Raw genomic sequence first — 26,655 nt, forward strand, 5'->3', positions numbered from 1 at the left:
AAACTAAAAATATTTTTAAAAATTTGTGTTTTCACGTGTAATTGTTTTTTTTTTTTATTATTATATGTACAATGAAATTAAATTAAATAAAAATAAGTATTAATAACTGACTTGGAGAGTTTTGTGGCGATTTTTTTCGAGCTATGAGGAAATTTATTTTAGATTATGTACCGTTATTCTAATAAAAATAAGCGTGGACTTAGAATTTTTTGATTTCTAAGAGGTTATAATTTCGAAATTAGTCATTTTCGAAACGGAATTTCTACGCTAGCTAAATTTGAGCTCAACCAACTCCTAAAAAACTATACATGAAGACAACAACAAAGTTATACAGTTGAATTCTACTCAAGAGAGTACATGGACACCTCATATAACTGATCTAACCATTTGTTAAACCATTTTTACTTGATTATACCTGTCTATCAGATTTATACCAGTTGTTTGTTCAATTTGCTACTCTCAAAGCATGGGTTGCTGGCGACTTTAAGAGTCCGAAACGCCTTCAACAACGCTAGATGGGTGGATATTATCGACGCTTTCGAGCTACCTTAGTAACAGAAAACTGCTGTACCAAACTAGAGAGGGATCACGATTGATAGCGGTCACGTCAAGAGCAGCACAAGAATCCATTCTAGCCCCAGACTTGTGGAACATCAGCTACGAAGCTTTACTAAAACCGGAAATGCCAGAAGAATCGTACTTAATTGGCTTCGCGGACGACATTGCAGCAGTAATTACAGTACGAGACAGAAGAAGCGCGAAGAAAGTTCTATCAAGTCATGATATGGATGCAAGCATGGCTCGACTCACTTAACCTCCAGCTCGCTACGGAAAAAACAGAGCTACTACTGCTAACAAATAAGCGCATACCCCTCGAAATAAATATGCAAACGACTACGGATATTCTTAGGCCATAAAAAATAGTAAACTACATTGACGTAAGACTGGTCTACACACTAATCTTCTGGGTGCAAATGCATTACGTCGCAAGAAAAGTAGTGAAATCCCCTTTCAACTTAGCAGACTAACATAGGAGGTCCCTCCTAATAACGACGGCAATTGCCGTTATTTTATGCAGAGCTGAGATCTGGTCAGAAGCGCTTAAAAAGGAAAATCGGCGTTAAGTAGTGGCTAGAGCGCACCGCACCGCAGCCCTCACAGTTGCATCAGCCTGCCGAACAGTGCCAGGTGATGCAATATTAGTCATAAGCGGTAATATCCTAGTTGACCTTCTAGCATACGAAAAGAAAAAGCTGTGAGAGCTAAAGAAATCGTCCGAAAATAACGAGAGGGCATTAGAACAAATAAAGAAAAATGCAATAACAATATGGCAACGACGATGGGAGAATGAGAGTCGTAACTCAGCTGTTATCTGGCCACGGATGCTTTAAAAAATAACTCCACAGAATGGGAAAAGTTGAATAACTGTCATACCTGTAAAACGACGCGATAGAAGACGACGCTGAACACACATTTTCAAAGTGTGCGGTGGCAACGAGAATACACCGCCGTAAAAGACCTGGTTGGCCCGATAAACGCGGACGACTTAATCAGCGTCATGCTGGAGAGTGGAGCAAACGGGGGGATGATCCAGAAATTCGCAGCAATTTTGCTACGCGGCGAAAATCGGGACCTGGGCGCAAGTGGGCAGATGTAAATCTATCAGTGATAAAAATGTAAACGCCACCCTGAAGTAATGAAAATTTGTTCTTTAGAGGGGGGGCTTTTTAGTGACCTTCAAGTGGCACATAACGCTGCTGTGACGACAGCACTGTTGATGCGAAAGTAGAAGCTGCTCATTAGCATATAGTTGCCATATAAACTGATGGATCCAAATATAGTTATTGTATGAAAATTTTATTAATTCAGACCAAAGTTAATAATTTTTCTTGTTTTTTCTTTGTTTTTGTTGTTAGAAATGCATAAAATTCCTATTTAGTTGACATAACGGATTTCAATAAACCAAAAACTAAGGATACTTTGTTAAAAAAATTATATTGTTTATTAATAGTAAAATATATATGTATGCATATTTATGTATAAAAACATAAGCTTATTTCCGAGTATATTATATACACATACATATAACTGTACACAGGTACAAAAATAAATGCAACAAGTAGTCTGTTTGTTAATAGTATATATCATAGATGGGTTTTCTGCAAGGCACAAATCACAACCGCAATCTCAGCGTAACGTTTACTTGTATTCCTGATTCAACTGGCGGCCGATCAACCAACGACGAATCTCCGAAGTTCCAGCACCGATCTCATACAATTTTGCATCGCGCATTATGCGACCGGTCGGATACTCATTGATATAACCATTACCACCAAGTATTTGTATGGCTTCCAGCGCCACTTGGGTGGCTTTCTCGGCACAATACAAAATGACACCAGCGCAATCCTTTGAACTGCGCTCACCACAATCGGCGGCACGCGCCACAGCATACAAATACGAACGGCAGGCGCTCAAAGTGGTATACATATCAGCCATTTTGCCCTGCATCAGCTGGAATTCACCAATTAGCTGGCCCTTTTGCTTGCGCTGATGCGCATAGTCGAAGGAGACATCGATGGCGGCTTGCATCAGACCCACGGGACCGGCAGCCAACACAAGACGTTCATAATCCAAACCGGACATCAGCACATAGACACCCTTATTTTCTTTGCCCAAAATATTCTTAGCCGGCACTTTGAGATCCTGGAACACCAATTCGCATGTGCTGCTGCCACGCATACCCAATTTATCCAGTTTCTGCGCCACACTAAAACCCTCCCACGCTGTCTCTATGATAAACGCCGTTATCGCATGCTTGTCCTCGCAACCGGTACCGGTTTTGGCGTACACAATCAATGTGTCGGCATCTGAGCCATTGGTAATCCAAAATTTGCTGCCGTTGAGCACATAGTAGTCACCCTTTTTCTCGGCGCGCAACTTCATCGAGACGACATCAGAACCGGAACCTGGTTCGGACATGGCCAAACCGCCGATATGCTCGCCACTACACAGTTTTGGTAGGTATTTCTCTTTTTGTTCGTTGGTGCCGTTTTTCGTGAGCTGATTCACGCAAAGATTTGAGTGCGCACCGTAGGAGAGCGCAACGCCACCAGCAGCTCTGCAGCAGCGAAAATAAGCAAATATTTATATCTGTGATCAAGTGCGTATACAAAACTGCATACTCACCTAGAAATCTCCTCCATGATAATGCAGTGATCAAGGTAAGTACCACCAGTGCCACCGAAATCCGGTTCAGCTGTGATGCCTAGAAAGCCCAGTTCGCCCATCTTCTGCCAAAATGCGCGTAGATCTCTGTGTGAAACAGGTCAAAGTACAATTCCATTTATGTAAACACTATATTCACCGTTTTCTTTTAATAATAAATAAACTCACTTGAAGTTGTCATTCTTGTCGATTTCCTTGGCATACGGTGCTAATTCCTTTTGAAAGAAATTGAAAGCGATCTCACGCAACTTCTGTTGTTCCTCATTTAAGCCGTAAAATTTATCATTGATGGGATAGTGAGCCGCACCTCTGGCCTGTTGTGGTACGCTTGCCGCAACACAACGTGGCAACAAGTTGGAGAGGGATTTTGTGACGAAACGTAAACTTACGGACATATTAACTGGGTGCAAAAGAAAAACTAATAACAGAAGGAAGGGAGATAAGAAAAGATTGCTGCTACAATTCACTTCCAATGAGCACAAAATATTAGAACACCTTTAATCAGCAACAGCTGTTTTGATTACATAAACACACGTTTACTATCAGTATGGCGTTGCCAGATGACTGCTTCGAGTTTTGACAGTTGCGATAATTTAAATGAAATTTTAATTCGAAAATATAAATTTTCTTTTATTTTTCGAATATAAAAAAAATTGTATTAAATTAGATATATCACGAAAATTTCTGATATAAAAAGAAAAATTACTATGTAAATGCATATAGGAAAATCAAATAAATGCTCACAAATATATATTTCAAGCGATCACAATCGTTTACAGTGTACTATGTCTTGCGCTCTTTTATGAATTCGAAATAATTGAAAGAGAGAAAGTGTTCTCTTTTCTTCCATAACCTTGTCAATATTCGATTGCACCGAAGTTATATCATATAAGAACTTGATTTTGATCCGTCAGTTTGTATGGCAGCTATATGTTATAGTGGTTCGATCGAAAAAAATTGGAGATTGCGACGTTCCTTTAAACAACAATCCATGCCAAATTTTTTGAAGATATATCGTCGAATAAAGTAGTATTGCATAAAATAACTTGACCTTGATAGTTCAGGTTATAAGACAATGGTCCGATGACGGCGCTTCCGACAAATGAGAACCTTCTTACGAGTAGAGAGAAAAAAACAAGTGCAAAATTTCAAATCGTTATTTCAAAAACTGTAGGACTAGTTCGCTTATATATAGATATATATATAGATCATTTACATAGTATGTATATATATGTACATATATTAGATTATGTTTAGAGTATAAGATTATAAACTATGTGGCGCTTAGAACTGTATTCCATTCTGGAGAGAACATTTTGAGATAATCCAAAGTTGTATATCACCTACAAATAATTAACAATAGATATAAATGTTTTAAACCAAATACGTTTCATTGCGCAAATTTGGTAAGAGGTGACCGTTATTTACGATAAATTTTTGTTATATCTTTTTCTGTATTTTCCGTATCTTGACAAATGCAATCTTGTCTAAAATTCCTACTATTACTGTTTCTGTAGATTTGGCTATTGCTCCAATCAACTTTTGCACTTGATGACAGAGCCTAATTTGAAAGATCGTCAACTTTCTATCTCCATGAGGAGTTATAATAAACTTTTAAAGAGTCTTCAATCAATATATCTACCTTTTGTTTTATTATTATCTATTTTGAAAATGAGTGTTGGCTAGACTAACCTCAAAAAGGTTCATCCGTTTTAGCAGCTCTGACTTGGAATTCTGATTAACCCCCGTAAGGCTAAAAATATAAAAATATTTCTTGAATGTCTAGCTTTTGAGAGCCGAAGTTTAAACTCTCTTAGCCGTCACTTATTTAATCATCAAGGTAAACAAGTCTGGATCCTACCCTTAACAATTTTGTGACAAGCTCGAAACGATTCGTCAGGTTTGATCCTGAGATGTGACGTTAAGATGGTACTTAATTTATATAGATCTGTTGTAAAATATATGGAAAATATGCAATGGATGTTCCTTTGAATGCGACATACTAACGTCTAGGAATCTGTAACAATACGGAAATACGTTCTCTCTGACATTTAATAAACCTCTGGATGAACGGAAATTTTTCATTTGAGATGAAACAAAGACGGATAGTCTTTAATATTGTTCGAATGGTTGTAGTACTGTGAGCACTTGTCTTTCTGAAGCACATAATGGGCATTCGACGATTTTTACGATGAGTAAAATTATTCAGCAAAGAAGTTCCATTAAATTTTGTGTGCGAAATCAAACTTCTGATGCCGAAACGTTCCAAATGTTGGAAAAGTTCTTCGGTGATAATTATTTGTCGCGTGGAAGTGTTATTAATTGGTATTTAAAGAGGGTCGAGAACATGTTGACGACGAATCAGGTCCAGGACGGCCTTAACATCAACTCATGATCAACACGTCCATAAATAAAGAAACTGCTGCTTGAGGATCGATGATTAACAGTGAGAAATCTTACTGGAATCGTTGGAATATCTGAAGGATCAGTGAAAACCATTTTGAAAGATCATTTAGGTATAAGAAAAGTGAAAGTACGATTGGTTCCAAAATCAGAAATTTTTTTCCTAAAAACCGCGTCGCGTTAATGTCTGTGAAACAATGCTTTCCGACTACCAGAATGTCGTGACGTATTATTACTGGCGATGAGTCTTGGATGTAGGCTAACGATCCGGAAACAGACAATAAAAATGGCGAACATCGTGGAAAGTGTGAGCCGAAACCGCCAAAATTAAAAATTTTAACATTATGAAGAAAGTCTTAATATTTTTTGCATTCTGACGGCATTACTTAGTATCAGTAGGGGAGGAGGGGGTATATGTGGAGTAGATGCTGCAATAGGCGTTGCTTGCACATAGAGTTTCAATTTGGATAAGGCTACTATAGCGTCAAAGTACAAGTCGAAAAAATAAAAACGTACCTTAGTCCTTTATCGAAAAATTATCGTCTTAGTAATTACAAGAAATTACAATAGGTCTGCATACACGTGGTGTGGTATCGAAATTTTGGTGTTAATTTTGCTAGAACATTAATTTCTTTCAAAAAGTGTGTTATCATCCATCAATATTTCGCCAAGTGGACAAGTTTTGACAACTCCCAACATCACTACTACAATATGTCCGAATTATGTAAAAATGTTTATATGTATGTGTGTTTGTATGTATGGGTATGTCTGAAATTGTAGCTGCTTGTTGAGATTTGTTGTCAACTAAAAAACACATATTTGTCTGCGACTTCAACTCCCTCCAACGGCACTGTACTCGCCTCCACTGTATGTGTGGATGTAAAAAGGTTTGTTCATGACTATAAAAAAGCCGGACATGTAATGAATGTTAATTTGTAAGGACAACAACAACAATGAACACACTTAGCTTGTCAAACCGTTAATGCTGAATGTTTGAACAACAAATGGCGGCCGTTACTTGCAACAACAACAGATGAAACATTTCAAAGCTGCGAGAATACAAATACATGCAAACAGTTGTAGCCCTGCAGGGAATAATACTTTGGCTGAAGAAATATATATGTAACTAGTTGATGACTAGCGCAATTTCGCCAACTGTGTAGCAGTTCTTGGTAGCCTAGATACATATATTCAGTTTTCAAACAGATATCTTGGAAGAAGCCAGAGAGCCATAGACCCACACTCTCACTTCATAAAACGGGCGATCCAAGTACAGGTACTTTTCTCAATAAGTTTCGCGAGCTTCGCTTAACTTATGGTTAACACAATCGACCCAGAATGCATTATTGGATAATATTCGGCTGAACAGACCAGGTCCAGCACGCAGTGAAGAAAACATAGTACACGTAGCTGAGAGTGGACATGAATACCGTGGATAGTCGATTCGACGCAGTTCGCAGCAATACGGATTGACCTATGGAACGACTTGGCGCATTTTACTTCGAGAATCATCGGTTTATATTTCTTCAAAAGTGATAACCGATTATTTGGTGAATTGACATTTGATTTCAACAAGATTGTTTTAGGCCGATCGATTGTACAGCAAGTTCGTGTGATAACACACCGTTAGACTTTTTTCTGTGGGGATATGTGAAGTTTAAAGTCTATGCGGATAATCCCGCTTCAATTTAGGCCTTGCAGCAAAACATCACGTGTGTCATTCGGCAATTGCCTGTCGAAATGCTCGAACGAGTCATCGAAAATTGGACTCAACGGATGGACCATCTGAGACGTAGCCACGGCCAATATTTGAAAGAGATAATCTTCAAAAAATAAATGCCAAAGAATTTTCTTTCGAATGATAATAAACATTTCCCATTAAATTTGAAGTTTCTGTATTTTTCTTTAAAAGAGTAAGAACCCCCTTTAAATCTGATAACCCGGAAAGACCGCTCGTGACGACTATTTTCGTTTACGGATTTGTGTACAATGCTTGGAAGTCGTCTAAGATTATTACGTGAAGTGACGATTTACTGTGGCTACTGTAAGAGCTCTTCGCGTAAAACACGGTCTTCTCAGATAAGACCAGAAATTGGTTAATGGTTTGTCAACAAACAAAATTGTAGCTTTTGGGGTGAGTCAAATCTTCGCGTGGTTTAATTGCATCCTCAAAAACGGACCGTTTGGTGCGGATCGACGACTACGATCTCTATTACCAACAAGACGGTGCGCCGGCGCATGTTTCACGTCTAAACTTTGATAAATTGGGTGCAAAGGTAGTTTGGCGACTCGTTTCTCTTTTCGAGAAATCACCCAGTCAAATGACCGCCAAAAACATCCAATTTAACGCGTCTAGATTGTCTTCTCTGGGAGTATGTTAAATCAAATATCAACGTGATTCAACCAACAACGCTCGAGGAGCTCAAAGGCAACATCCAGCGCACTATAGCCGAAATTCCGACTGAAATGGTGTACCAGCTCATCGAAATATGGCGTAAACGGGTGGATATGCATTCGGAGCAGTACTGAACGTTTGGCCGACATTTGGCTGAAATCATGAATGGCATACATGTGTATGCATAACAAAAAACAAAAAGAAATAGCACTCATTTTGATAAAAATTTTGTGTTTCTTTTTTTCTTTTAACATCACGTCATTCTTGTTGGTATACTTCATCAGATCTCTTCTCAAGTCTTTTGTAAGGTAATTTGATAAGAAAGTTACTCCAACAGTTTTTTTGTTAAGCGAAGAAAATATGAGCTCTGATCTTTTGTTCTCGAATAAGTTGTTAGCCAAGATGACGGTCCTTAGCCGGATAAAAATCCGGGTCCGTTCCGATCACTTAGACCCGACTGTCGTAGGAACGGTACTGTTGGCAGTCCCTATTAGTAAATAATACCGTCCATTTTGTCTCATTAGAATGGGCTAATTTCTTCTTGCGATTTTCAATGGCTGGAATACACATGAGCTTGCATTGGGATGGTCACGGCCCTTCTGGATCGAGGTAGAGCGCAAGAGTCTCAGTAGAATGCACTGATTTCTTTTTGCGATTTACAATTGAATGGCTGGGTCACGCTTGAGCTGGGCATGATCACAGTCCTTCTGGGTAGAGGTATATCGCAAGAGTTCTAGTGGGCTCTCAGCAAAGTTTACCTTTCTCCATTTAAAAAGGTTTTAACTGATAATTGTTCAATCGGCATGTACGTTAAAAACTTTGGATTGTCATGCCTTTGCGAAAACAAAACAAAATTATCTTGAATCTCACACCTTGAGGCACCCAGGTGAACTAGCGGAAATAGGAATATAATGTCTAAGCATATTTCAAATGGGGTCAAGGTGCTCTACAGATACATGAGTTCCAATTACAGGAGTTTTTTGGCTTTACAAAAAACATGCCATTATTAGATTAAATCTAGGTACCATCTTGGAGATCTATGGTCTAAATGAACTTAAATTACATTAACTTCGGCTGAACTGAAGCTATAATACCCAACGCAGGTGAATTTTCAAAGACGAAAGTGGTAAAAAAAAAGTTTATTTTGATTTTTATCGGTCAGTCTGAACGCCGGCCAAATGCTTTAGTTATTCGAGCTGAACATTTTTTTGGAGATTTTAGCGTTGACGTGGACAATAGTCTATGTCAAATTTCATGAAGACAATAGTCAAATAAAAAACTTTTCCTCACAAGGACTTGTTCTCGTTAAGAAGTTGCTCATTTCTTGGCACTGCTGATGTTGGACCTCTTAAACATATAGCTGCCATACAATCTTTATAGGTTAGATCCAACATCGGCAGTGCCACGAAATGAGCAACTTTTTACGAGAACAGGACGCGAAAAGACGATATCTTTAAATTGAGGAACTAGTTCGCTTATATGCAAGCAACTATACAGACGGACATGGCTAAATAACTCAGCTTGTCACGCTGATAATTTGTATATACTCGTATATACCTATATACTTTGAAGGGTTTCCGCCGTTTACTCCTGGGTGTTACAAACTCCGTGGCAAACTTAATACGAGTATATCATATTCAAGGTACAAAAACCGAAGCTCCAACTACAATTTCTGAAACGATTACTGAGGCTATCTGGGCAAATAAGAGGGGTAATGAAAGAGATGAAAGTCCTCTCTCGACGAACAAAGACCAAACTGCCCAAGTCAGTCATCATCCCCGTCCTGCTATATGGTACAGAGGCATGCACGATGACAACATCTTTTGAGTCAGCGCTAAGGGGTCCTTTACGAGATATACGATGACATTTACATAGCTCAATGAATTAAAAGGCAGCGGCTACGCTGGATAAAAACATTCCAGCTCTGAAAGTATTCGATCCGTTGGTGGAAGCAGAGGAGGAGAAAGACTTTCAGTACGTTGGAAAGACCAGGTGAAAAAGGACCTGGCTACATTTGGAATCTCCAATTGCCGCCAAGTGACGAAAAGGAGGAACGACTGGCCCGCCGTAATAAACTCGGCTATAATCGAGTAAACGGTGTCTACGCCAGTAAAGAAGAATGAAAGAAATGGTGCACTAAAACCGAAGCAATTCCTGCAAGGATAGCAAGCACGAGTCACATTTGTGATTGTATATGTATGTATGTATGTGTATACAAATATGCCTGCATGTTTACAAAAAAAATCAAACCTCGTTCAAAGCTATTTTTAGCTTTAAACAAATTGTTTTTTTCCTTTTGTAGCGTGCCATGCTCCACCAGGATGGCAACGGCAGACGGTGAATTGTGGTAAGCGTGATTGCTCCATTTACTTGTGCTCAAGCTTATCAACAGCAACTAAGACGGTGCAACAGCAACAACAACAACAACAGTGACGGAGAGTAAGCAACTAAAATGCGCATGTCTCAACAATGTGGTTGGGATGGAGTGGCTCCTAAGAGCATGTGTATGTGCATTGATGATAGCATGTGTGTGTGTGAATAGCTATACGAGCGTGTGTGTGGGTGCTTTCGATGGCTCAACACATGACCATCACAACGTCTACATGAGCAGCCAGAAATGCCGACATAACTATTACAACAACAACAACAGCAATGCGGTCAATAACAATAACAACGAGTGAAGCACGAGGAAAGCAACAAAAAATTGGAAATAAATACAAAAACAAAATGTAGCAAAGTAAAAGGCTGCAAATGCCGATAAACAAATCAAAAGCGCCGAAACGACAATAAGGAAGCACAGCAGCAAAACACAGCCAAGTGCCTGACGGATACCAACACATATACAGGCATAGTATATTAGAAGGACACATGAGGCCAAGCAAACGCAACGCGGGCAATCGAAGCGCACAATTGAAATCATATTTTAGTCGGAAACGCGTCATGCAGTTCGTTTGTGTAATGAGCGCATCGCTGCAGTGGGAATTCAACAGCAGCAAAAAAGCCCTTTATACACACGCACATGCATACATATGTAGATATAAGTGAAGTATGTATGGACGCTCCACACGACTGCTGCTCCGCTGCTTAGTGCGGTGAAATAGTGATGAGCCAGCAATTAAATCGCTCAAGCTCAAGGATAACGCGAAAAATTGACATTGAATGTGCTGTAAATAGTCGGTAATGAAGTCGAAGATAAAGTTGAGTGCACGATAAATTAAAGTAAATTAAAGAAAAGTGAAAATCAGCGCACATATTTGTTGAAAAGCCAAGAAAGTGAGCGTGAAATAGCGAAAAAGTAAGTGCAATTGGTGAAAACAAATGCGAAAAGTGCATGCGTTAGCAAAAAAAAAGCGAAATAGTAATTAAAAAAAAACAACAAAAAATATTTGTAATAATTGTTAAACAAATTTCTGCATTTCTCCAATAAATTCACACAAAAAAATAATTTTAGTGCGAAATTGCAAAGCTAAAGCTGCAGCAAGCTTGAAAAAATATTTTGGCCATAAATAAATAAAATTTAATGCAGCTCAGTGCAAATTTAATTGGAAATTAACTTGAAATTTGTGTGAACTGTTCAAAAAGGCAAGGCGCAGCGCTGGAATATTTGCTTATGTAAATAGAAATAATAATATAAATAGAAGAAAAGTAACAACAACAACAACAAAAAAGTGTTTGTGAAAATCGGTATTTGTGGCACAAGTTGCAAGGGTTGCATGCCAGCGTGTAAGTGCATTTCAATGGCATACTCGTATGCATAAGTGTATTTGTGTATGTGTAGGTGTGTGTGGCACTCATTTTTGATTTATAAGCATAGTAGAATGCAGACTGAGTTCATGTTGGGCACTAAGGCTAATAGTTGTATACAATTGTTGTTGTTTGTTCACTGTATTATATTTGAATATTTTTATGTTAAATGAAAGATAAATATTATGATCATAAAACAATTAAGTTTTTATGCTCACTTAGATTTGTTTAATAATTTATATTTATTTAATTATTTATTTTTAAATTCTTAAATTTTAATAAAACTAAAAATCGAGTATTTTTAGACTTAAAATGTTATTCAAAATTATTTTAACATTTTTACTACAAAATTTTTGTAAGAAAAAGTTAATAGTTAATTAATATTTTTCAAAAAATTGTTGTTATATGTATATAATATTACTGAGGTTTTATTCATATTTCATAATTATTTTATTTGTACTAAATAGCTATCATTAAAAAAATAATAATAATATTAAAAGTTGCTAACGAAAACCTACAACAAATAAAAATCCATTTCAAAACTAAGAATTATTCAATAAATAAATAAATTTTTTCTCACTTTGAAATTTCATTTTTAAGAAAAGTTTAATTCATTTTCACGCAAATAATGCATTCAAAAATAATTTAATTAAAATTTTTATAATTTTTTTTTGTAAAAATGTTGTATTAAAAAACACAAAAAATGTAAGACCACATACCGGATTGAAAAAAGTTAAAAAAAAATAATGCATTAAAAAAAATTATTTAATTAACATTTCTTATAAAAATATATACATATATTAAAAAATAAAAAATAATAATTTTATTTAAATTTTAATTATTATTTTTTATTTTGTTATCTCAAATACGGGATGAAAAAATTAAAAGAAAATTTAAGCCCACATATCGGATTAAAAAAAAAATCTTAATCCTATAAACAATATTTATTTTTAATTTTTAATCCCAACTACCGGATTGAAAAATAAAATAAGAAAAATTTTAATCCCAAGCATATAATTAAGAATTAAAAAACTAGTAATTATTTTAGTATTAACTTTTTTCGCGTTTGTACGTACTTTATTCATATTTTTATATTAAATTTTATATTTTTAGCCCCAAACATATTATATTAAAAAATGTCAAGCTTCTTGGATTAAAAATCTATTTTTAAAATAAATATTATGCTCATAAGAAATTAATTACATTTAAAAATTAAAATTTAATTTAAAAATTTAATTTTCAATGCAACATTTTTTAATAAAAAAATTCAAACCCCTATTTTCAAGCATTTGATATTGTTTCTACGAAAATTAAGAAAGAAATAATATCAAAATATTTTTAGTGCAATATTTTTTATGAAAAATATTAATTAAATTTCAGTAAAAAAAAAATTCTTTTAAATTTTAATCAACGAAAATTAAGTAAAAATTATAATAATAAAATTTTTGAATTAAAAATAATGGAAGGAAGAGATTTTTGAATTTAATTTACAGTATATAAAATATTAAATAAAAAATAAAAGAAATTGATTTTTTTTAAGGAAAATAATTTTAAAAAATATTAATACAAAATTTAAAATTTTTAAAAATTAAAGAAAATATATTAAAATTGTAATAACTTTTAATTAAATTTTTGAAAATATTTTTTTATTTATTTATTTGTTTTATAAAAATACTGCGCGGAATAGAAATTGTAAATTTTTACATTTAATTTAAATAAATTGCAATTAGATTACATAAAAATTCAAATTCTTAAATTTTTTAAATAATTTTTTTTCAAAAAATATTTATTATTTCATTATATGAATTTCAAAAAAATTTTTTTATTTAATTCATAAAATATGTAATGTTTAAAAAACTAATTTTTTTCATTTAGATTTGTTAAAATTTGTTTTCATTTTATGAATTTCTATAAAACTCTTGAAAACGGAATAAATAGTTTTTTATTCTAAAATGTTGTATACAAAAATAATAAATATTTTTAATTATTTTTATGTTTAATAAACTTAATTTTTTTTTCATTCTGATTTTTCATAATTTTTTCCCATTAGTATTTCAGAAAAACTCAAAAAATTTAAAAGAAAAAATTTACTTTAATATTTTATAAAACCACTCAATATTTTTATTTTATTTAGTAGATTTTTATATACATATTTACTTGGCTGTAAGTAATCCTAACTTTCCTTACGCTACTCTCCACAATTAAATTAATATTTGATTACTCTATGGTTGCTCATAATAATTTATGCACACCACTGCGTATACGCAACCTTAAGTAGCCAAAATGTATAGCAAGCAACTGTGTTCACGAAAGTTTTATTGTATTTTTTTGAGCTACATACACACACGAATTAATAGTAGTAAAATCAATAACTCATTAATACGAAATAAATGTGTAGTTAGATTTATATTTTCTTAAGGCAACACGATACTCGGCAGGCACGCACCATACACTTGTGGTAGTGTGGTAGTGTCACAAAACGTAAAAGTTGTTTGGTGATAACGAAAATAAATATTGTAATCAATAAGTCTAATATGGGTGTTGTACCTCTGTAAATATGTATGTATGTGTTGTATATATTATAAGTTGCGACAACAAATTAATACGTCATTTTGCTGTAGCAACAACATATAAGGGTAGTTGCCTGAAAACGTGAATTTTGTAGAGAAAATATTAAAAAAAAATGTGTGTTATTTACCACTGCTGGTGCATATTGATTCTGAATATAATATATACAAGTTTATATAACATAAGTTTTTCTAAGATAAAAAGCATAAGTTTTTCAAAATAAGAAACGACATCAGCAAAGGCTTGTTTTTTAGAACTCAGTCTTGTACAAAAGGATTATATCTTTAAGTTAGAAAGTTGCTGTATACTATAAAATAGTAAGAAAATTAGCAATAATATTAATAAGCAGAATCTTAAAGGCTAGAATATTTTATGAAACGTTTTTTCATGGGAGGAGAACACTCATAGCTTTGTCACTACCTTCTCGGGACGAGCGGGTAGTCGATACAATTTTTTTTATTTTGTTGGACAGAGCATTGCTTATTTTCATTCATATTAACTTTCTTCTTTTTGAGGTTTGCTTTCCCTACATATCCTCTTCAAATTTTAATATCATCTCCTTCAGACGAGTAGAGTTTTGGAGTGTTTACTAAACTTGCAACATATGCGAATAAAGTATTTGACTTGCTTCCCTCTTCGCCCTTAGGCTCGATCGTCTATTGCCACGCTGGCATTTTTGATACCATATAAGTAGAAATATGGCTGAAATATCAGATTTTATTTCTTAATGACAGATCAATTTTTATAATTTTGAAATTGGAACAGAACATCTACGGAATAGAAAATCTATTTGAATTTCACGAAATTTCATTGTATGGCGAAACCTGTTGCTACAGAATGTAATAGTTTTGTTCACTTATCGGTTGTACGTATCACCTAAAAGTAAGCGAGATAGATGTGGGGTTATATATGTACAATATACATATATAAGAACGGGATGATGAGAAAAGTTTAAATCCGGGTCCTGTCCAAAAGGGTTATTAAAGTAAAGGTATTTCCTTTACAATAACCAACGATTTTGAAAAAAATCAAAAATTAACAAAATGGCGTAGTTCTGAAAAAAAATTTCGTTTTTTTAGGTAAAGAAATGGTCGTATTACGAGGTTTGACAATTAAGTAATGAGACTGATTTTATTGCCGCGCTTGTGGTGAACCTGTGACCTTGAAATTCCCTTTCTTTTTCCGGCATCCCTCCCCTCTCCATTGATATATGTACCATCGCTCTAGCTTGTTTAGTTCGCCTGCTGCGTCAAGTTGAGTAGACGTGTGTTTGTAGTGCTCGTCACGAAAATGGAAAAACGAATCAAGAGCAACGCGTCGCGATAAAAATTTGCGCCAGATTGTCCGAAACAGCTTCGGAAACGTACGCTAAAATTGTAAGAGTGTATGGTGATAGTGTTCTTAGTCGTACCCATGTGTTTTGATGGCACAAAGAGTTTAAGGAGGGCGTGAAAGCGTGGAAGACGAGGCGCGGAGTGGGAGACCAGTCGAGGTGCGGACTGACGCGAATGATAGTCGTGGAATCCACAGGTCCACAAAGAATTCGTTCCACCGGGGAAAACTGTGAATCAAGTCTACTATTGCCAAGTACTCGAAAGATTGCGAAAACGAGTTATAGGGTGCGCCCAGACATCGCTCGTAACTGGATCCTTCATCACGACAACGCGCCGTTCCACACCGCCCTCAGCGTGTCCCAGTATTTGGCGTCTAAAGGGATCGCCGTGTTGCAAAAGCCGCCTTATTCGCCCGACATGTCACCCTGTGACTTTTTTTGTTTCCTAAAACAAAATCGGTGGTCAAAGGAACCCATTTTGAGTCGATTACGGACATCCAGGAGGCCGTGACGAGGGTACTCGCGGACATCCCAGTCGAAGCGTTCCAGAAATGTTACGAAGCATGGAAAACGCACTGGAATCGCTGTATAGCTGCCCAAGGGGACTACTTTGAAGGGGATGGCAGAGTTGTAGAATAATTTTCAAATGTTCGGTTTTCATGGAATCAGTCTCATTACTTAATTGTCATACCTCGTATTAATGCCAAATTGACAATTTTTAATCAATCAAAAAGATCGTAGGTCATTGTATAGTAAATTTGTATATCCAAGAATATCAATTTGAAGTCGATCGGTCAATTTCTCGTTGAGTTATGATGTCAGCAATTTTGAAAAATATCGTTTAAAGATTCAACTTCGATATATACCTGCGAGCGGTTGCATTGGTGCGATTGGCAGGGAATTATCAATAACGACCTGTTTCCCCACGGCTAAACTCTTAATTCAGAGCTGTTCTATATACAGAAGCGACCAGCTTTGGTCAATAGAAAAGGAATAGTGATTCATCAGGACAATGACAGGTCACACACATCGATAAAAAAGTGGTCAGGATCTCCGAGAACTTAGTGGGAATATTCTTCTGCATGCAAGTAATTGCTTAGTTTTCTATCTATGACGAATGTTGGATGTGAAAAATTGGTCTCAAGAGAGGTTTCCTCACATTAGGACTGTTCCAATTTTTTGACTATGGGAACAAGGGATTTTTGAGAGTGGTATTATGAAATTACCTCCAAAATGGCAACAAGTTATCGAACAAAACGGTGAAAATTTGAGCAACCATCGGATACCTAAAAAAAAAGCCTGCAACTTAATACAAAATAATGGAGTTTTTAAATAGACCTTTAACATTTTTGTTAAAAATAGAATATGAATGAAGACAATGAACAAATGTGCGTGAAGGAAGTCGTGACGGCTACTGTTTTCAACAGGACATGGTGCGCTGTCCTGTCATACTGCTTGTCAAACTATTCAGGTTATTTTAGTATCAGGCTGCTATAGTTCGTCTTAAACAAAGAGAAGGCTTTAAAAAGTGCAAACAAAACACTTTATAAAAGTTAACACAAATACACAAATTTTAAGGTCTGCGTGGGTTGACAGTCGGTTAATTGATTGATTAACTAGTAGGCCAAAGAAATATTGCAATGACAGTCAATCAAAATAAATGCCATTGCGTAAATGAATACATTTATTTCGTTTTAAGTAATTATTTGTTAAAATTACAATTGATAATAAAAGCTACCCTTATTTCTATTTGTTTTGCACCTTGTGGCTATAAGTTTTGAATAAACTGTTAGTGAACTGTGTGTAGCTTAACCCTCTCGATGATAAGTTGCTTGAATTATATTCAAATAAAATGGAAAAATTTAATATCAACCACCCATACACCTAGAAATAGGCGGAATTGAACCATATTTTTTAAATCTATTAAAGTTGTGATCAAAATTTAACTAAAAATAAATTGGAAATTGGACACAATTAGTTCATAGATTCGCAATTCTATTTGTATCTAAATATTGCCTAACTTTATACTTCTCCCCTTGTTGTTACTTAAACTTATTCCATGTAAAATAAAAAATGATCTTAATCGTTAAGAAACTCTCCGCCAATAGTTACGATTCTTTTCCTATATAAAGCCTTGAATTCGCATTCTCTATTGTCTTCTTCTTCTACCGCTTGACAGCTTCAACAAACCAGATATGATTTTTCCTATCTGATAATAAAAAACATCAAAATGTAAGGCTCAGAATATTCTATTTACAATTAACAACTGTCTAAGAACATATTTTCAGAATATCAAGCGACAAAATGAATAGATTTTTTTAACACGTCCTATTACTTTTATGAGTTAAAAATAGTAAGACTTTGTTCATAATTTATTCTCTAAAATCTATCTCGTCCCCCTCAAAGTAATCCCTCTTGGCCCCAATACATTTGTGCTAATGTTTCGCTAATCCTCGAGTCAATTTCTGGACTCAAAACGGTCTTCCGAAATGCTGAATAGCCAGAAGTCACACGGAGCTAAATCAGGCGAATACGGTGGTTGCGGCACGATATTGGTTGAAAATTTGGCGAAAAACTCACGAAGAATCAATGCAGTATGTAACGGTGCATTATCAAGAAAATCAAGAGTTGTCGGACTATTTTTTTTTAAGAACAGCTTCGAGCAAATGAGATATAACCCTCAAATATTATTCCTTGTTGAAAGTTTAGCCGGTCGGAAGGAATACGGAATGCACCAAACCTCGATAATTCAGAAAACTTTCAACATAACCTTTTTTAGACTTGCTTTGACGTGGTTTTTTTTCGGATTCGGCTCACCTTTGCCACGATATTCGGCCAATTGATCGTCTGTTTCCGCGTCGTAAGCATAGATCCAAGACTTAACGTCTGTTATAATACATTTCCTTACATCCTGTTAGTCGGAAATCTTTGTTTCATAGTTGTTAACGCGACGCTGTTTTTTGCAAAAAATGGAGTTATTTTGGAATCAGTCGTGATTTCACTTTTCGTAGGCTAAAGTGAATTTTCAAAATGGTTTTTACCGATTTTCCAAAGATGTCGGTAAGATCTCTGACTGTTAATTTTTTTTATTTTATTGACGTGCTGAACATCAATTGATGTTGATGGCTTTCTTGACTCTCTTTCAATAATTTGTGCTAATCATAAACGCTTGCTCGCGACAAAATATTATCACCGAAGGAACCGAAGAAATTGGATTCCGCACACAAAATTTAATGGCACTTCTTTGTTAAATAATTTCATCCATCGTAAAAATCGCCGAATGCACTTTATATAAATTAAAAAGTCTTACTACTTTTTGCCCACAACAAATCTATAGAAACATTAGATAGAAGGGTAGTTCTCTTTTCATTCATATTTCCCTAAACCTTTTTGTGGCTCATAGCGGAATACTTGTTTGTTTGGAACCAGCGCTGACTCAGGATAAGAGGCTCGTTCATCCGTGATGCTGATTCCTTTCCGTTATTCTAATTTAGTGGATGTGGCTGCTTATAAAATATTTACAAATACTGGGTACCGAATATTGGTTACCAATAATTAATCAGAACACTAACTTGCCAACAAACTTGTATATGTGACATTATATTGCTACTCTTAAGAGCTCTTAAAGTGTGAAATTTGTTTAAAATTTTTTATGCGAACATTTCTCCGACGCAAAAGTGTCTAATTTTAAATATTTAAAGATACACATGCATACATATGTACATGCATACACATATCTATAAATTACTTAAAATTTGGCAGCAGTTTGTCCACATTAACAACAACGTGACAAGAAGCGGGCAACAAGTGTAAAGAGTCAAAGTAATTTTTAGCTTTTCTTCTTTTGTTGTTGTTATTTTTGTTATTGCTGCTGCTGCTGCTGCTGGCAATGCAATGTTCCTTAGACTCCTTCGAGCCAAACTGTCGAATAGTCGCCATTACTTCGCGACAAATGCACACACATATACACGTACATTCAAACACATACACACACAAACATATATGCATGTTATATATGTATATAAGTTTGTATGCAAACGGTAGCTGATAAGATTGCATTTGGCTGGCGCATTCAGTATGTGAACTTTTGTGAATGCAAAGAGGTGTGTTGCGGTCAGCGCACTGCATCACCGAAGCGTTTAATTATAAACGACAGTTTTTTTTTGCCGTCAATCATTTATAAATAAAATACGAAATGAACTGCGTGCTGCGCTTAATTAACGGTCATTGTGATTACGCAGCGTCACGAGAATTCTTCGAGCAGTTCTTCCAACGCCTCGACTGAGTACACATTGCTCAAGTGCTGAAGACACTTGGACCAAGTGCGTCTGTCAGCAGTGCCGACTACTGTGTACAGATATAGATTTATAAGGAATTTCCTGCAGGGAAGCGACGGAGAGCACAGTGCATGCAAAAACTACGTGACACGACTTTTGCTCAGTTTATTTTTTCTTCAATGGAAAAATTCGGAATACCAGAGTGAAATAGTCTATGCTCTGGAGAGTTTTCAAAATATGATATAAATATATACGTAAGTGTGTTAAGGTGTGTGTGTGAGAGTGTTTTTCAAGGTACACACATTTAAATAAATCGTGACCACATTAGTGGTGACGCGGCGGTGACAGCTAAACGAGAAATAGCATGCTGAGGGCGCCCATATACTATGAATTGACGAAGACAGATTTCCAAAGAAAGTTGGAAGGAAATGAAAAAATTAAAAAAAAAATAAAAAAAAATTAAATCATAAAAAAATTAAGAACGAGAAAAAAATCATATACGAGAAAAAAAATAATAAAAATTTAATTAAAAAAAAAATTAATTAAAAAAAATTAAAATAAAAATTGTAAAAGGTGTAATATTAGAATGAAGGATAAAAAACTTTAAATAAAAAATTTTAAATCACAAAAATTAATAATGAGAAAAAAGTCAAAAACGCGAGAGAAAAAAAAAATAATAAATAAAAATTAAAATTAATTTAAAACACAAAAAAATAAAAAATTCTAAAAGAAATAAAATATTAAAAAAAGTTAATTACAAAAAAACTGTTAAATTCGAAAAAGAAAATATTTCTAAGGATTAAAAAATGGAAAATAAAAAGAAAACTAAAAAAATTTAAATCACAAACAAAATTGAAAATCTCAAAAAATTAAAATCGAAAATAAAAATTAAAAAAAAAACTAAAAAAAAGTCATCCTAGCCGAACCAAACAACCAGCGCCAGCACCGCTGCCCAGCGTCATTCGTTCGCAATCGAAATGGAAAAACGACAAATCGTGGAGATTCAATGAATGTCGCCGCTCGTTGATCACCATGAATGTTGTCGCGACTGCGAGTGGCGATCGCTGGTCGATCAGTCAGCAGATTCATAACGCAACGAACGACGAACGGACGCACGTTGGCATGTTCGCAACGCACCGTTCAGTAGTAGAGTAATAGAAAAATATGTAAAAATAATTAATTTCGAATAAATTTGTGCAGTGACTGTCCATAAGAAAAGTAGGTCCACATATAGTTTTCCAAGCAATTGCCAAAAAAAATAATATGGCAACACTAGCTACACAAAAAGATCGGTTAAAGTGCGTGTGAACTAGCGCGGCGTTTCAAAACCAAACAAAGCTCGGCGCATTTGATTTAGAGAGCAGCAAGTAGAGAGTTAAACAAGCTGTACGCCGGCACAATTCAGAGATAAAGCAAGCGACAAAGCGCAGCGGAAAACAACAATTGAGCTGATAGCGTACTAGTAAATGACAATAACAGCTGGCGTTGTGAGCGCGAGCTGCCCGGCTCCAGTTAATATGAGTGTTTGATTGAAGCTGTGGCATAGCTTTGTTTAGTTGAAAGCAGCCAGCAGCCAATTAGTTGGCGTTTAGATGCCGAGTGTGAGCTAAACAAGTGAACTAAGTGCGCGTGGTGACTAAATTTTTATGGAAAAACGAATATAAAATTAAAATAGTTAAACAGTATAAAAAATATTATATAAAATGGAATTTATTTGTGTACTACAATGAGAGAAATTAAATTCAAAAATTGAAATTAAGATTAAAAAAATAAAATAAAAATAAAAAATTAAAACTAAAAAAAAAAATAAAATAAAAAGAAGCTATTATTGTATATAGAATAAAAAAATAAATATAAATTAAATAAATAAATAATAAATAAATATATTAAATACAAATCGGGATATAAATATATGTATATTGACTAAACTCTCACTTAATAAAAAATAAGAATGTTAAAATGTGAAAATAACTCTCAAATATAAAAATTTCCAAAAAATATACATTATATACAAAACTTTCAATGAAACTTTTAATATAGAAAACTACAAATTAGTTAATGAAAATTGGAGAAAAATATATGTAAATACCACGCAAAAATATACTACTTAAAATATATAAACATTCTTAAAGTAACAAATAAATATAGAAATAAAATAAAAGTTAAAATAAAAATAATTATGGAAACAAAATAATAGTTAATAAATTCCTAAGCTTAATTACTTACATATTTAGTTAATAATAAATTTTAAATAAATAATTTTTTTCAATGAATTTTTTAATATATGTATAAATTAAACATTTAATTTTTATTTTTTATAAATTAAATAAAATATAATAAGAAAAAAATTTAAGTAATAAGAAAAGTAATAAAATCTCCACAATTTATAAAGTTTTTTTTTAATTGTGAATTTATATTTAATTAATTATATAAAAACCATGAATCAGTGAACAAAAATAAAATAATATAAAAAACATAAATAAAAAATAAATAAAATAGTGAGAAAAATTAAAAATAGTTAAATAAAGCTACCATATATTGTAATTTATTTATAAAATATTAAATTTTTTTCATTACATAAAAAATTGTGAAAGAAAATATAAAAATATTAATAAATAAAAAAAAAAAATAATAATGAAAATAAAAAAATGCTAAAATCACAATATAAATATAGTACAAATAAAAATTAAATAATAAAAAAAAAATATTTAAATATAACCTCCATATTTTATAATTTATTTATTTTATACAAATGTTTAACGATTTTTTTCGTTTAAAAATAAAAAAAATTACAAAAATATAAAAAATAATATAAAAATAATACTCAAAATTTAATACCCAAAAAATTAGCATTTTATAAAATTTTGACTTTATATGTTTATAATATAATAAAATAACAACTTATTCTCTTAAAAAATTTTAGTTCCATTTAATTAATATTTTTTAAATTTTCCTGCAGTTTTCTGTGTTCAATGCTAGGCATTAGCATATATATTAGCAATAAAAACAACAAGCAGCCAAAGCCCAGTGCCAAATGAGAAACCAACGAAATGATTATTTAAATCATCGCATTAAAAATAACTTGTGAAAAAATAAATGGAAATAAAAAATAATATTGTGCTCAAATGAAATTAAAAATTCGAAAAAGTAGCAACAACAAGAAATTTCAAAAGTAAAAATACTGTGCTAGAAAATGTGTGAACGACAAAGTCTACACGCCTGCATATATGTATACATATGTACATGAGTACATATAAACATACTTGAAATTTGACAAAAATAACGCGATTTTGTGGTGGTGCCGGCTAAAGCAGCACGAAAAGCGCAACGAAAAAAGCCAACAACAAAAACGCTGCCCAGTGGAGAACTGCAAATGAGCGCGCATTTCGCGAACACAGTGTATGGAAAATCAGAATTAACCGTAAAATTTACACACATACATATATGAGTGTGTGTGTGAGTGTAAAAATAAATTTATTCGCAATTCAAAAAGCAACGAACGACGCGCTTACATAAATACATAATCAACACACACACATACAAACATATGTAAAAATATACATATATCTTTGAATAAATATATACATATATATGTATGTATATGTGTAAAATTGCAGTGCAACACACCTTGCAGAAATTACAAGTGCACACCACGTGTAAATCATTTTTATAAAATTATCGAATGACATAAAAGTACTTACCGTACTCAAACTTTTTTGTTGTCTTGTGTATGCGTGCGTGTGTGTGTGAAAACGGGTATCTACATTACGTGCGGGTGCACGTATGCCGCATTTCATCAAAGTGACCCAAACGTGACGTCAAATAATTTACCGCAAGCAATCGCATAATGGAGGAGAAAAAGGAGGAGAAGAAACACAGAAAACGCAATGGCAAGCCTCGCCGCGTTAGACACCATCCCTGGGACGAAGGTATGCATGACTACTGCGCGTCGGCGTATACTTAACGCCAAAACACATTTGATTACGTATACGCAATGGTGTAAATAGTACACAGAGTTGTAATGAGAGTACAAAAATTGATCGATAACTATTATTTCTATTACGTTTAATTTTTTAATTAACTATTTTTTATATTTGAATATTGCATATTTTTTTTAACTATTCTACAAAAACCTTGAAGAATGGTATACTTTTTGCTAAAGTAGTGCAAAAAACAGGGTTGTAATTTTATTTTTACAAAATCTAATATGAAGTATCACGTATATTTCTAACACTGTAACTTTAAGTAAAAATTTAAAAGGTTTTGACAACTGTTCCGAGAAATGCTTTGCATTTTCTCAAGAATACCTTTCCAAGAACCGGTTGAACTGTAGCCTTTTTACTTTAGAAGTATGCACAAGGGAAGTCAAAGGAAATCTCGTTTTTTTGATACATCAATTTTGGATTAATATTATGTTATCCTGTGAGAAAAAAGTTAATTTGGAAGGCTTACAAATGTTAATATATGAGAAAAATGTTGTTGAAAGACGATCTAGCCACTTTGCTAACGAGTATTGAAGTAGGAAGGCCAGGCGTTATAAGCTCTGGACTCCCTAGGTCGCGCTCTTAAACTTCTTTACTAACCAATTCTTGTAATAAGCTCTACATTTCTGCATGTTGATATTGGGTCGTGTAAAAATCTTAAATAAAATTTATAGAGATAAACTTGTGTATATAAAAAAAATCGTTATTCATTCTATTGAATGTACATACATACATTTGAAAATATTCTCCGACAATTTTCAGTTGATCTGGTAAATAGTTTCGGAGATGTGAGCGCATTTGTTAGTTGCGATCTTTGAAAATAATTTCGATTTTTTAATCCACTCTAATCCGGAATCTATTGCTTGGAGCTGTATCTCAAACGAACCGTCAAGCTGCCGGAATATGCAGGCGTCTCTGTGGTCAGGAAAAGGTAGGAGATAGCTGAAAACGCAGGAAAACAAAATAAAACCACAAAAAATTCTAGGAAAGGAAATCTGCTGAGGAGCTCTGCATGAACCAGTACAGTATGCGGATACAATAAAATTTCCGAAAAAGCTGAAAGACGGATCAGAACACGATATGACTGTACCTACTGGCACCACATGTGAGCTCTCGTACCCTGATGATGTGCGATAATGGCGTCGGGCAATGGAATCGATGGCATGTGCTCAAACGAAAACGGCTATCTCTACGAGAATACAGACTTCTTAATATTGCAGTCGATGGCGTTAAGGTTATGCTTGTCAATAACCCTAAAATTTCAGGTGTGAGTTTCGGCAGTCTGTGCTCCTTTACTACTCATACGACCGCGGTTATCACCAAAGTACAAACGCGCAACAAAATTTTCAAGTAGACATACAAGGCAATCGGCCGGACGGTCCTTAACTACGCCGCACTATATGGTCACCAGGATGCAGTGAAACGCAGACGACAAAGCTGCAAACTTGTCAGGACACTGCACTCCTAACTACGACAGAATGCCTCCTATTTCCTATTGGACACCTACATAGTGAAGCCCGTATGCTCCCAGTTAAAGAGCATAATGAACTTATGACACTGACCAACTCTTTGCATGTCTTACTAACCCTACTCATCTGACACCCTTCTCCCTTTGGTCCGACCTCGTCTCAACAGGACGTTTCCTGGACCTACCGTTGGATGACGTCGATGACAACTTATTACCATCCTAACGGCATAAGGCATCCGTAACAACAACAGCCAGATGGGTATACAGGGTCCGGCACACGAAGTGTAACCAACTTCACATTTAGAACGCCGGACCCTGTAAGTAAAATCCTTCCATGCAGACATGCAAAGAAGGAGGCATGAGAGAGATGCTGAAATATCCTATAGCCTCTGTCCGGCATCAACTAGAATTCATAGTACATTCGCAGTTCGAGGGTCTAGATGAAGAATCACAATTAGATTAAAATTCGAAAAAGTTTTGTTGTCCTGTCTATAGAATACTACAGCTCAAAGCAAACCTAAACCTCAATCCTGGCATTACTAAGGACCATTAGGTCAATGTGTGGCGTGAGCGGCCAGTATAATCTAACCTAACCTAAGCCACTTTGAAGTGAAAATTTTTTGACAACATATGAATTTTTCTTTTGGGCAACCATTTTTTTGTTTAAAAATCTAAACTTTGACTAGCCCTTCGATTACTACTTGATTCAGATAGTAAAAATAATTTTTTTTTTGGTTTTTCCAAATTCTAATTAGACTTCACCACTAAACACATTTTTCGGATTTCCTCCTGGGGATTAGTGACGGGATAAAGAGAATCCAAATATTTTCAAAACGGATCACCGATCATTACAGTACTTTAAATTATGTAAATGCACATTATTTGCAGTTACATATATATAAAATGGATTCAAAAAAGTCAAGAAAAACTTGTTTATTCTCACTTACCAGTGGATATAATACTTTAAAGCTATTGTCAAGATTACCCTTTTAATCAGATTTGAGGCATAGCAAATTAGAAGTTCTGTCGAATATAAAAGAAAATATTTTTTAATAAGTATTCAAAGAATAAAATTGATTTTAAATAAGGAATATTACACAAAAAAGAAATATTTGAAGTGTTTAACGACATCAGGCACAATAACTTTTGTGTAACATACTTTATTGGGTAGTTTAGGTTAGCATGTCCAAAGAGTTTAGGTTAGTGCAAAATTTTCTCATACCGAAAAAAATATTTGTGTTTATTTTTTTTTATTAATA

At 34.2% G+C, this 26,655-nt stretch overlaps 2 protein-coding genes across 4 annotated transcripts in view; one reads left to right on the top strand and one right to left on the bottom strand.

The window, feature by feature from the left end:
• Positions 1-2,019: 2,019 nt before the first annotated feature.
• LOC105224890 (isovaleryl-CoA dehydrogenase, mitochondrial) lies at positions 2,020-3,746 on the bottom strand. Its single transcript, XM_011203126.3, has 3 exons — positions 3,394-3,746; positions 3,187-3,312; positions 2,020-3,118 (listed from the first exon to the last, which is right to left on the bottom strand). The coding sequence occupies exons 1-3, from the start codon at positions 3,618-3,620 to the stop codon at positions 2,200-2,202; spliced, it is 1,272 nt and encodes a 423-aa protein (XP_011201428.2). The 5' UTR covers positions 3,621-3,746; the 3' UTR covers positions 2,020-2,199.
• Positions 3,747-11,459: 7,713 nt separating this feature from the next.
• LOC105224887 (uncharacterized) overlaps positions 11,460-26,655 on the top strand; it is a 60,414-nt gene continuing 45,218 nt past the window's right edge. For 2 of the 3 annotated variants that reach the window (XM_011203119.4, XM_011203120.4), the window contains exon 1: positions 23,563-23,874. In XM_011203119.4, the coding sequence (XP_011201421.2) occupies positions 23,793-23,874 (82 nt within the window). In that variant the 5' untranslated portion in view covers positions 23,563-23,792. Of the gene's footprint in view, positions 11,747-23,562; positions 23,875-26,655 lie in introns of those variants that run through there. The other variant, XM_049458263.1, reaches the window with a different exon arrangement.

The sequence above is a fragment of the Bactrocera dorsalis genome, chromosome 5, assembly GCF_023373825.1.
Source record: "Bactrocera dorsalis isolate Fly_Bdor chromosome 5, ASM2337382v1, whole genome shotgun sequence".
NCBI lineage: Eukaryota > Metazoa > Arthropoda > Insecta > Diptera > Tephritidae > Bactrocera > Bactrocera dorsalis.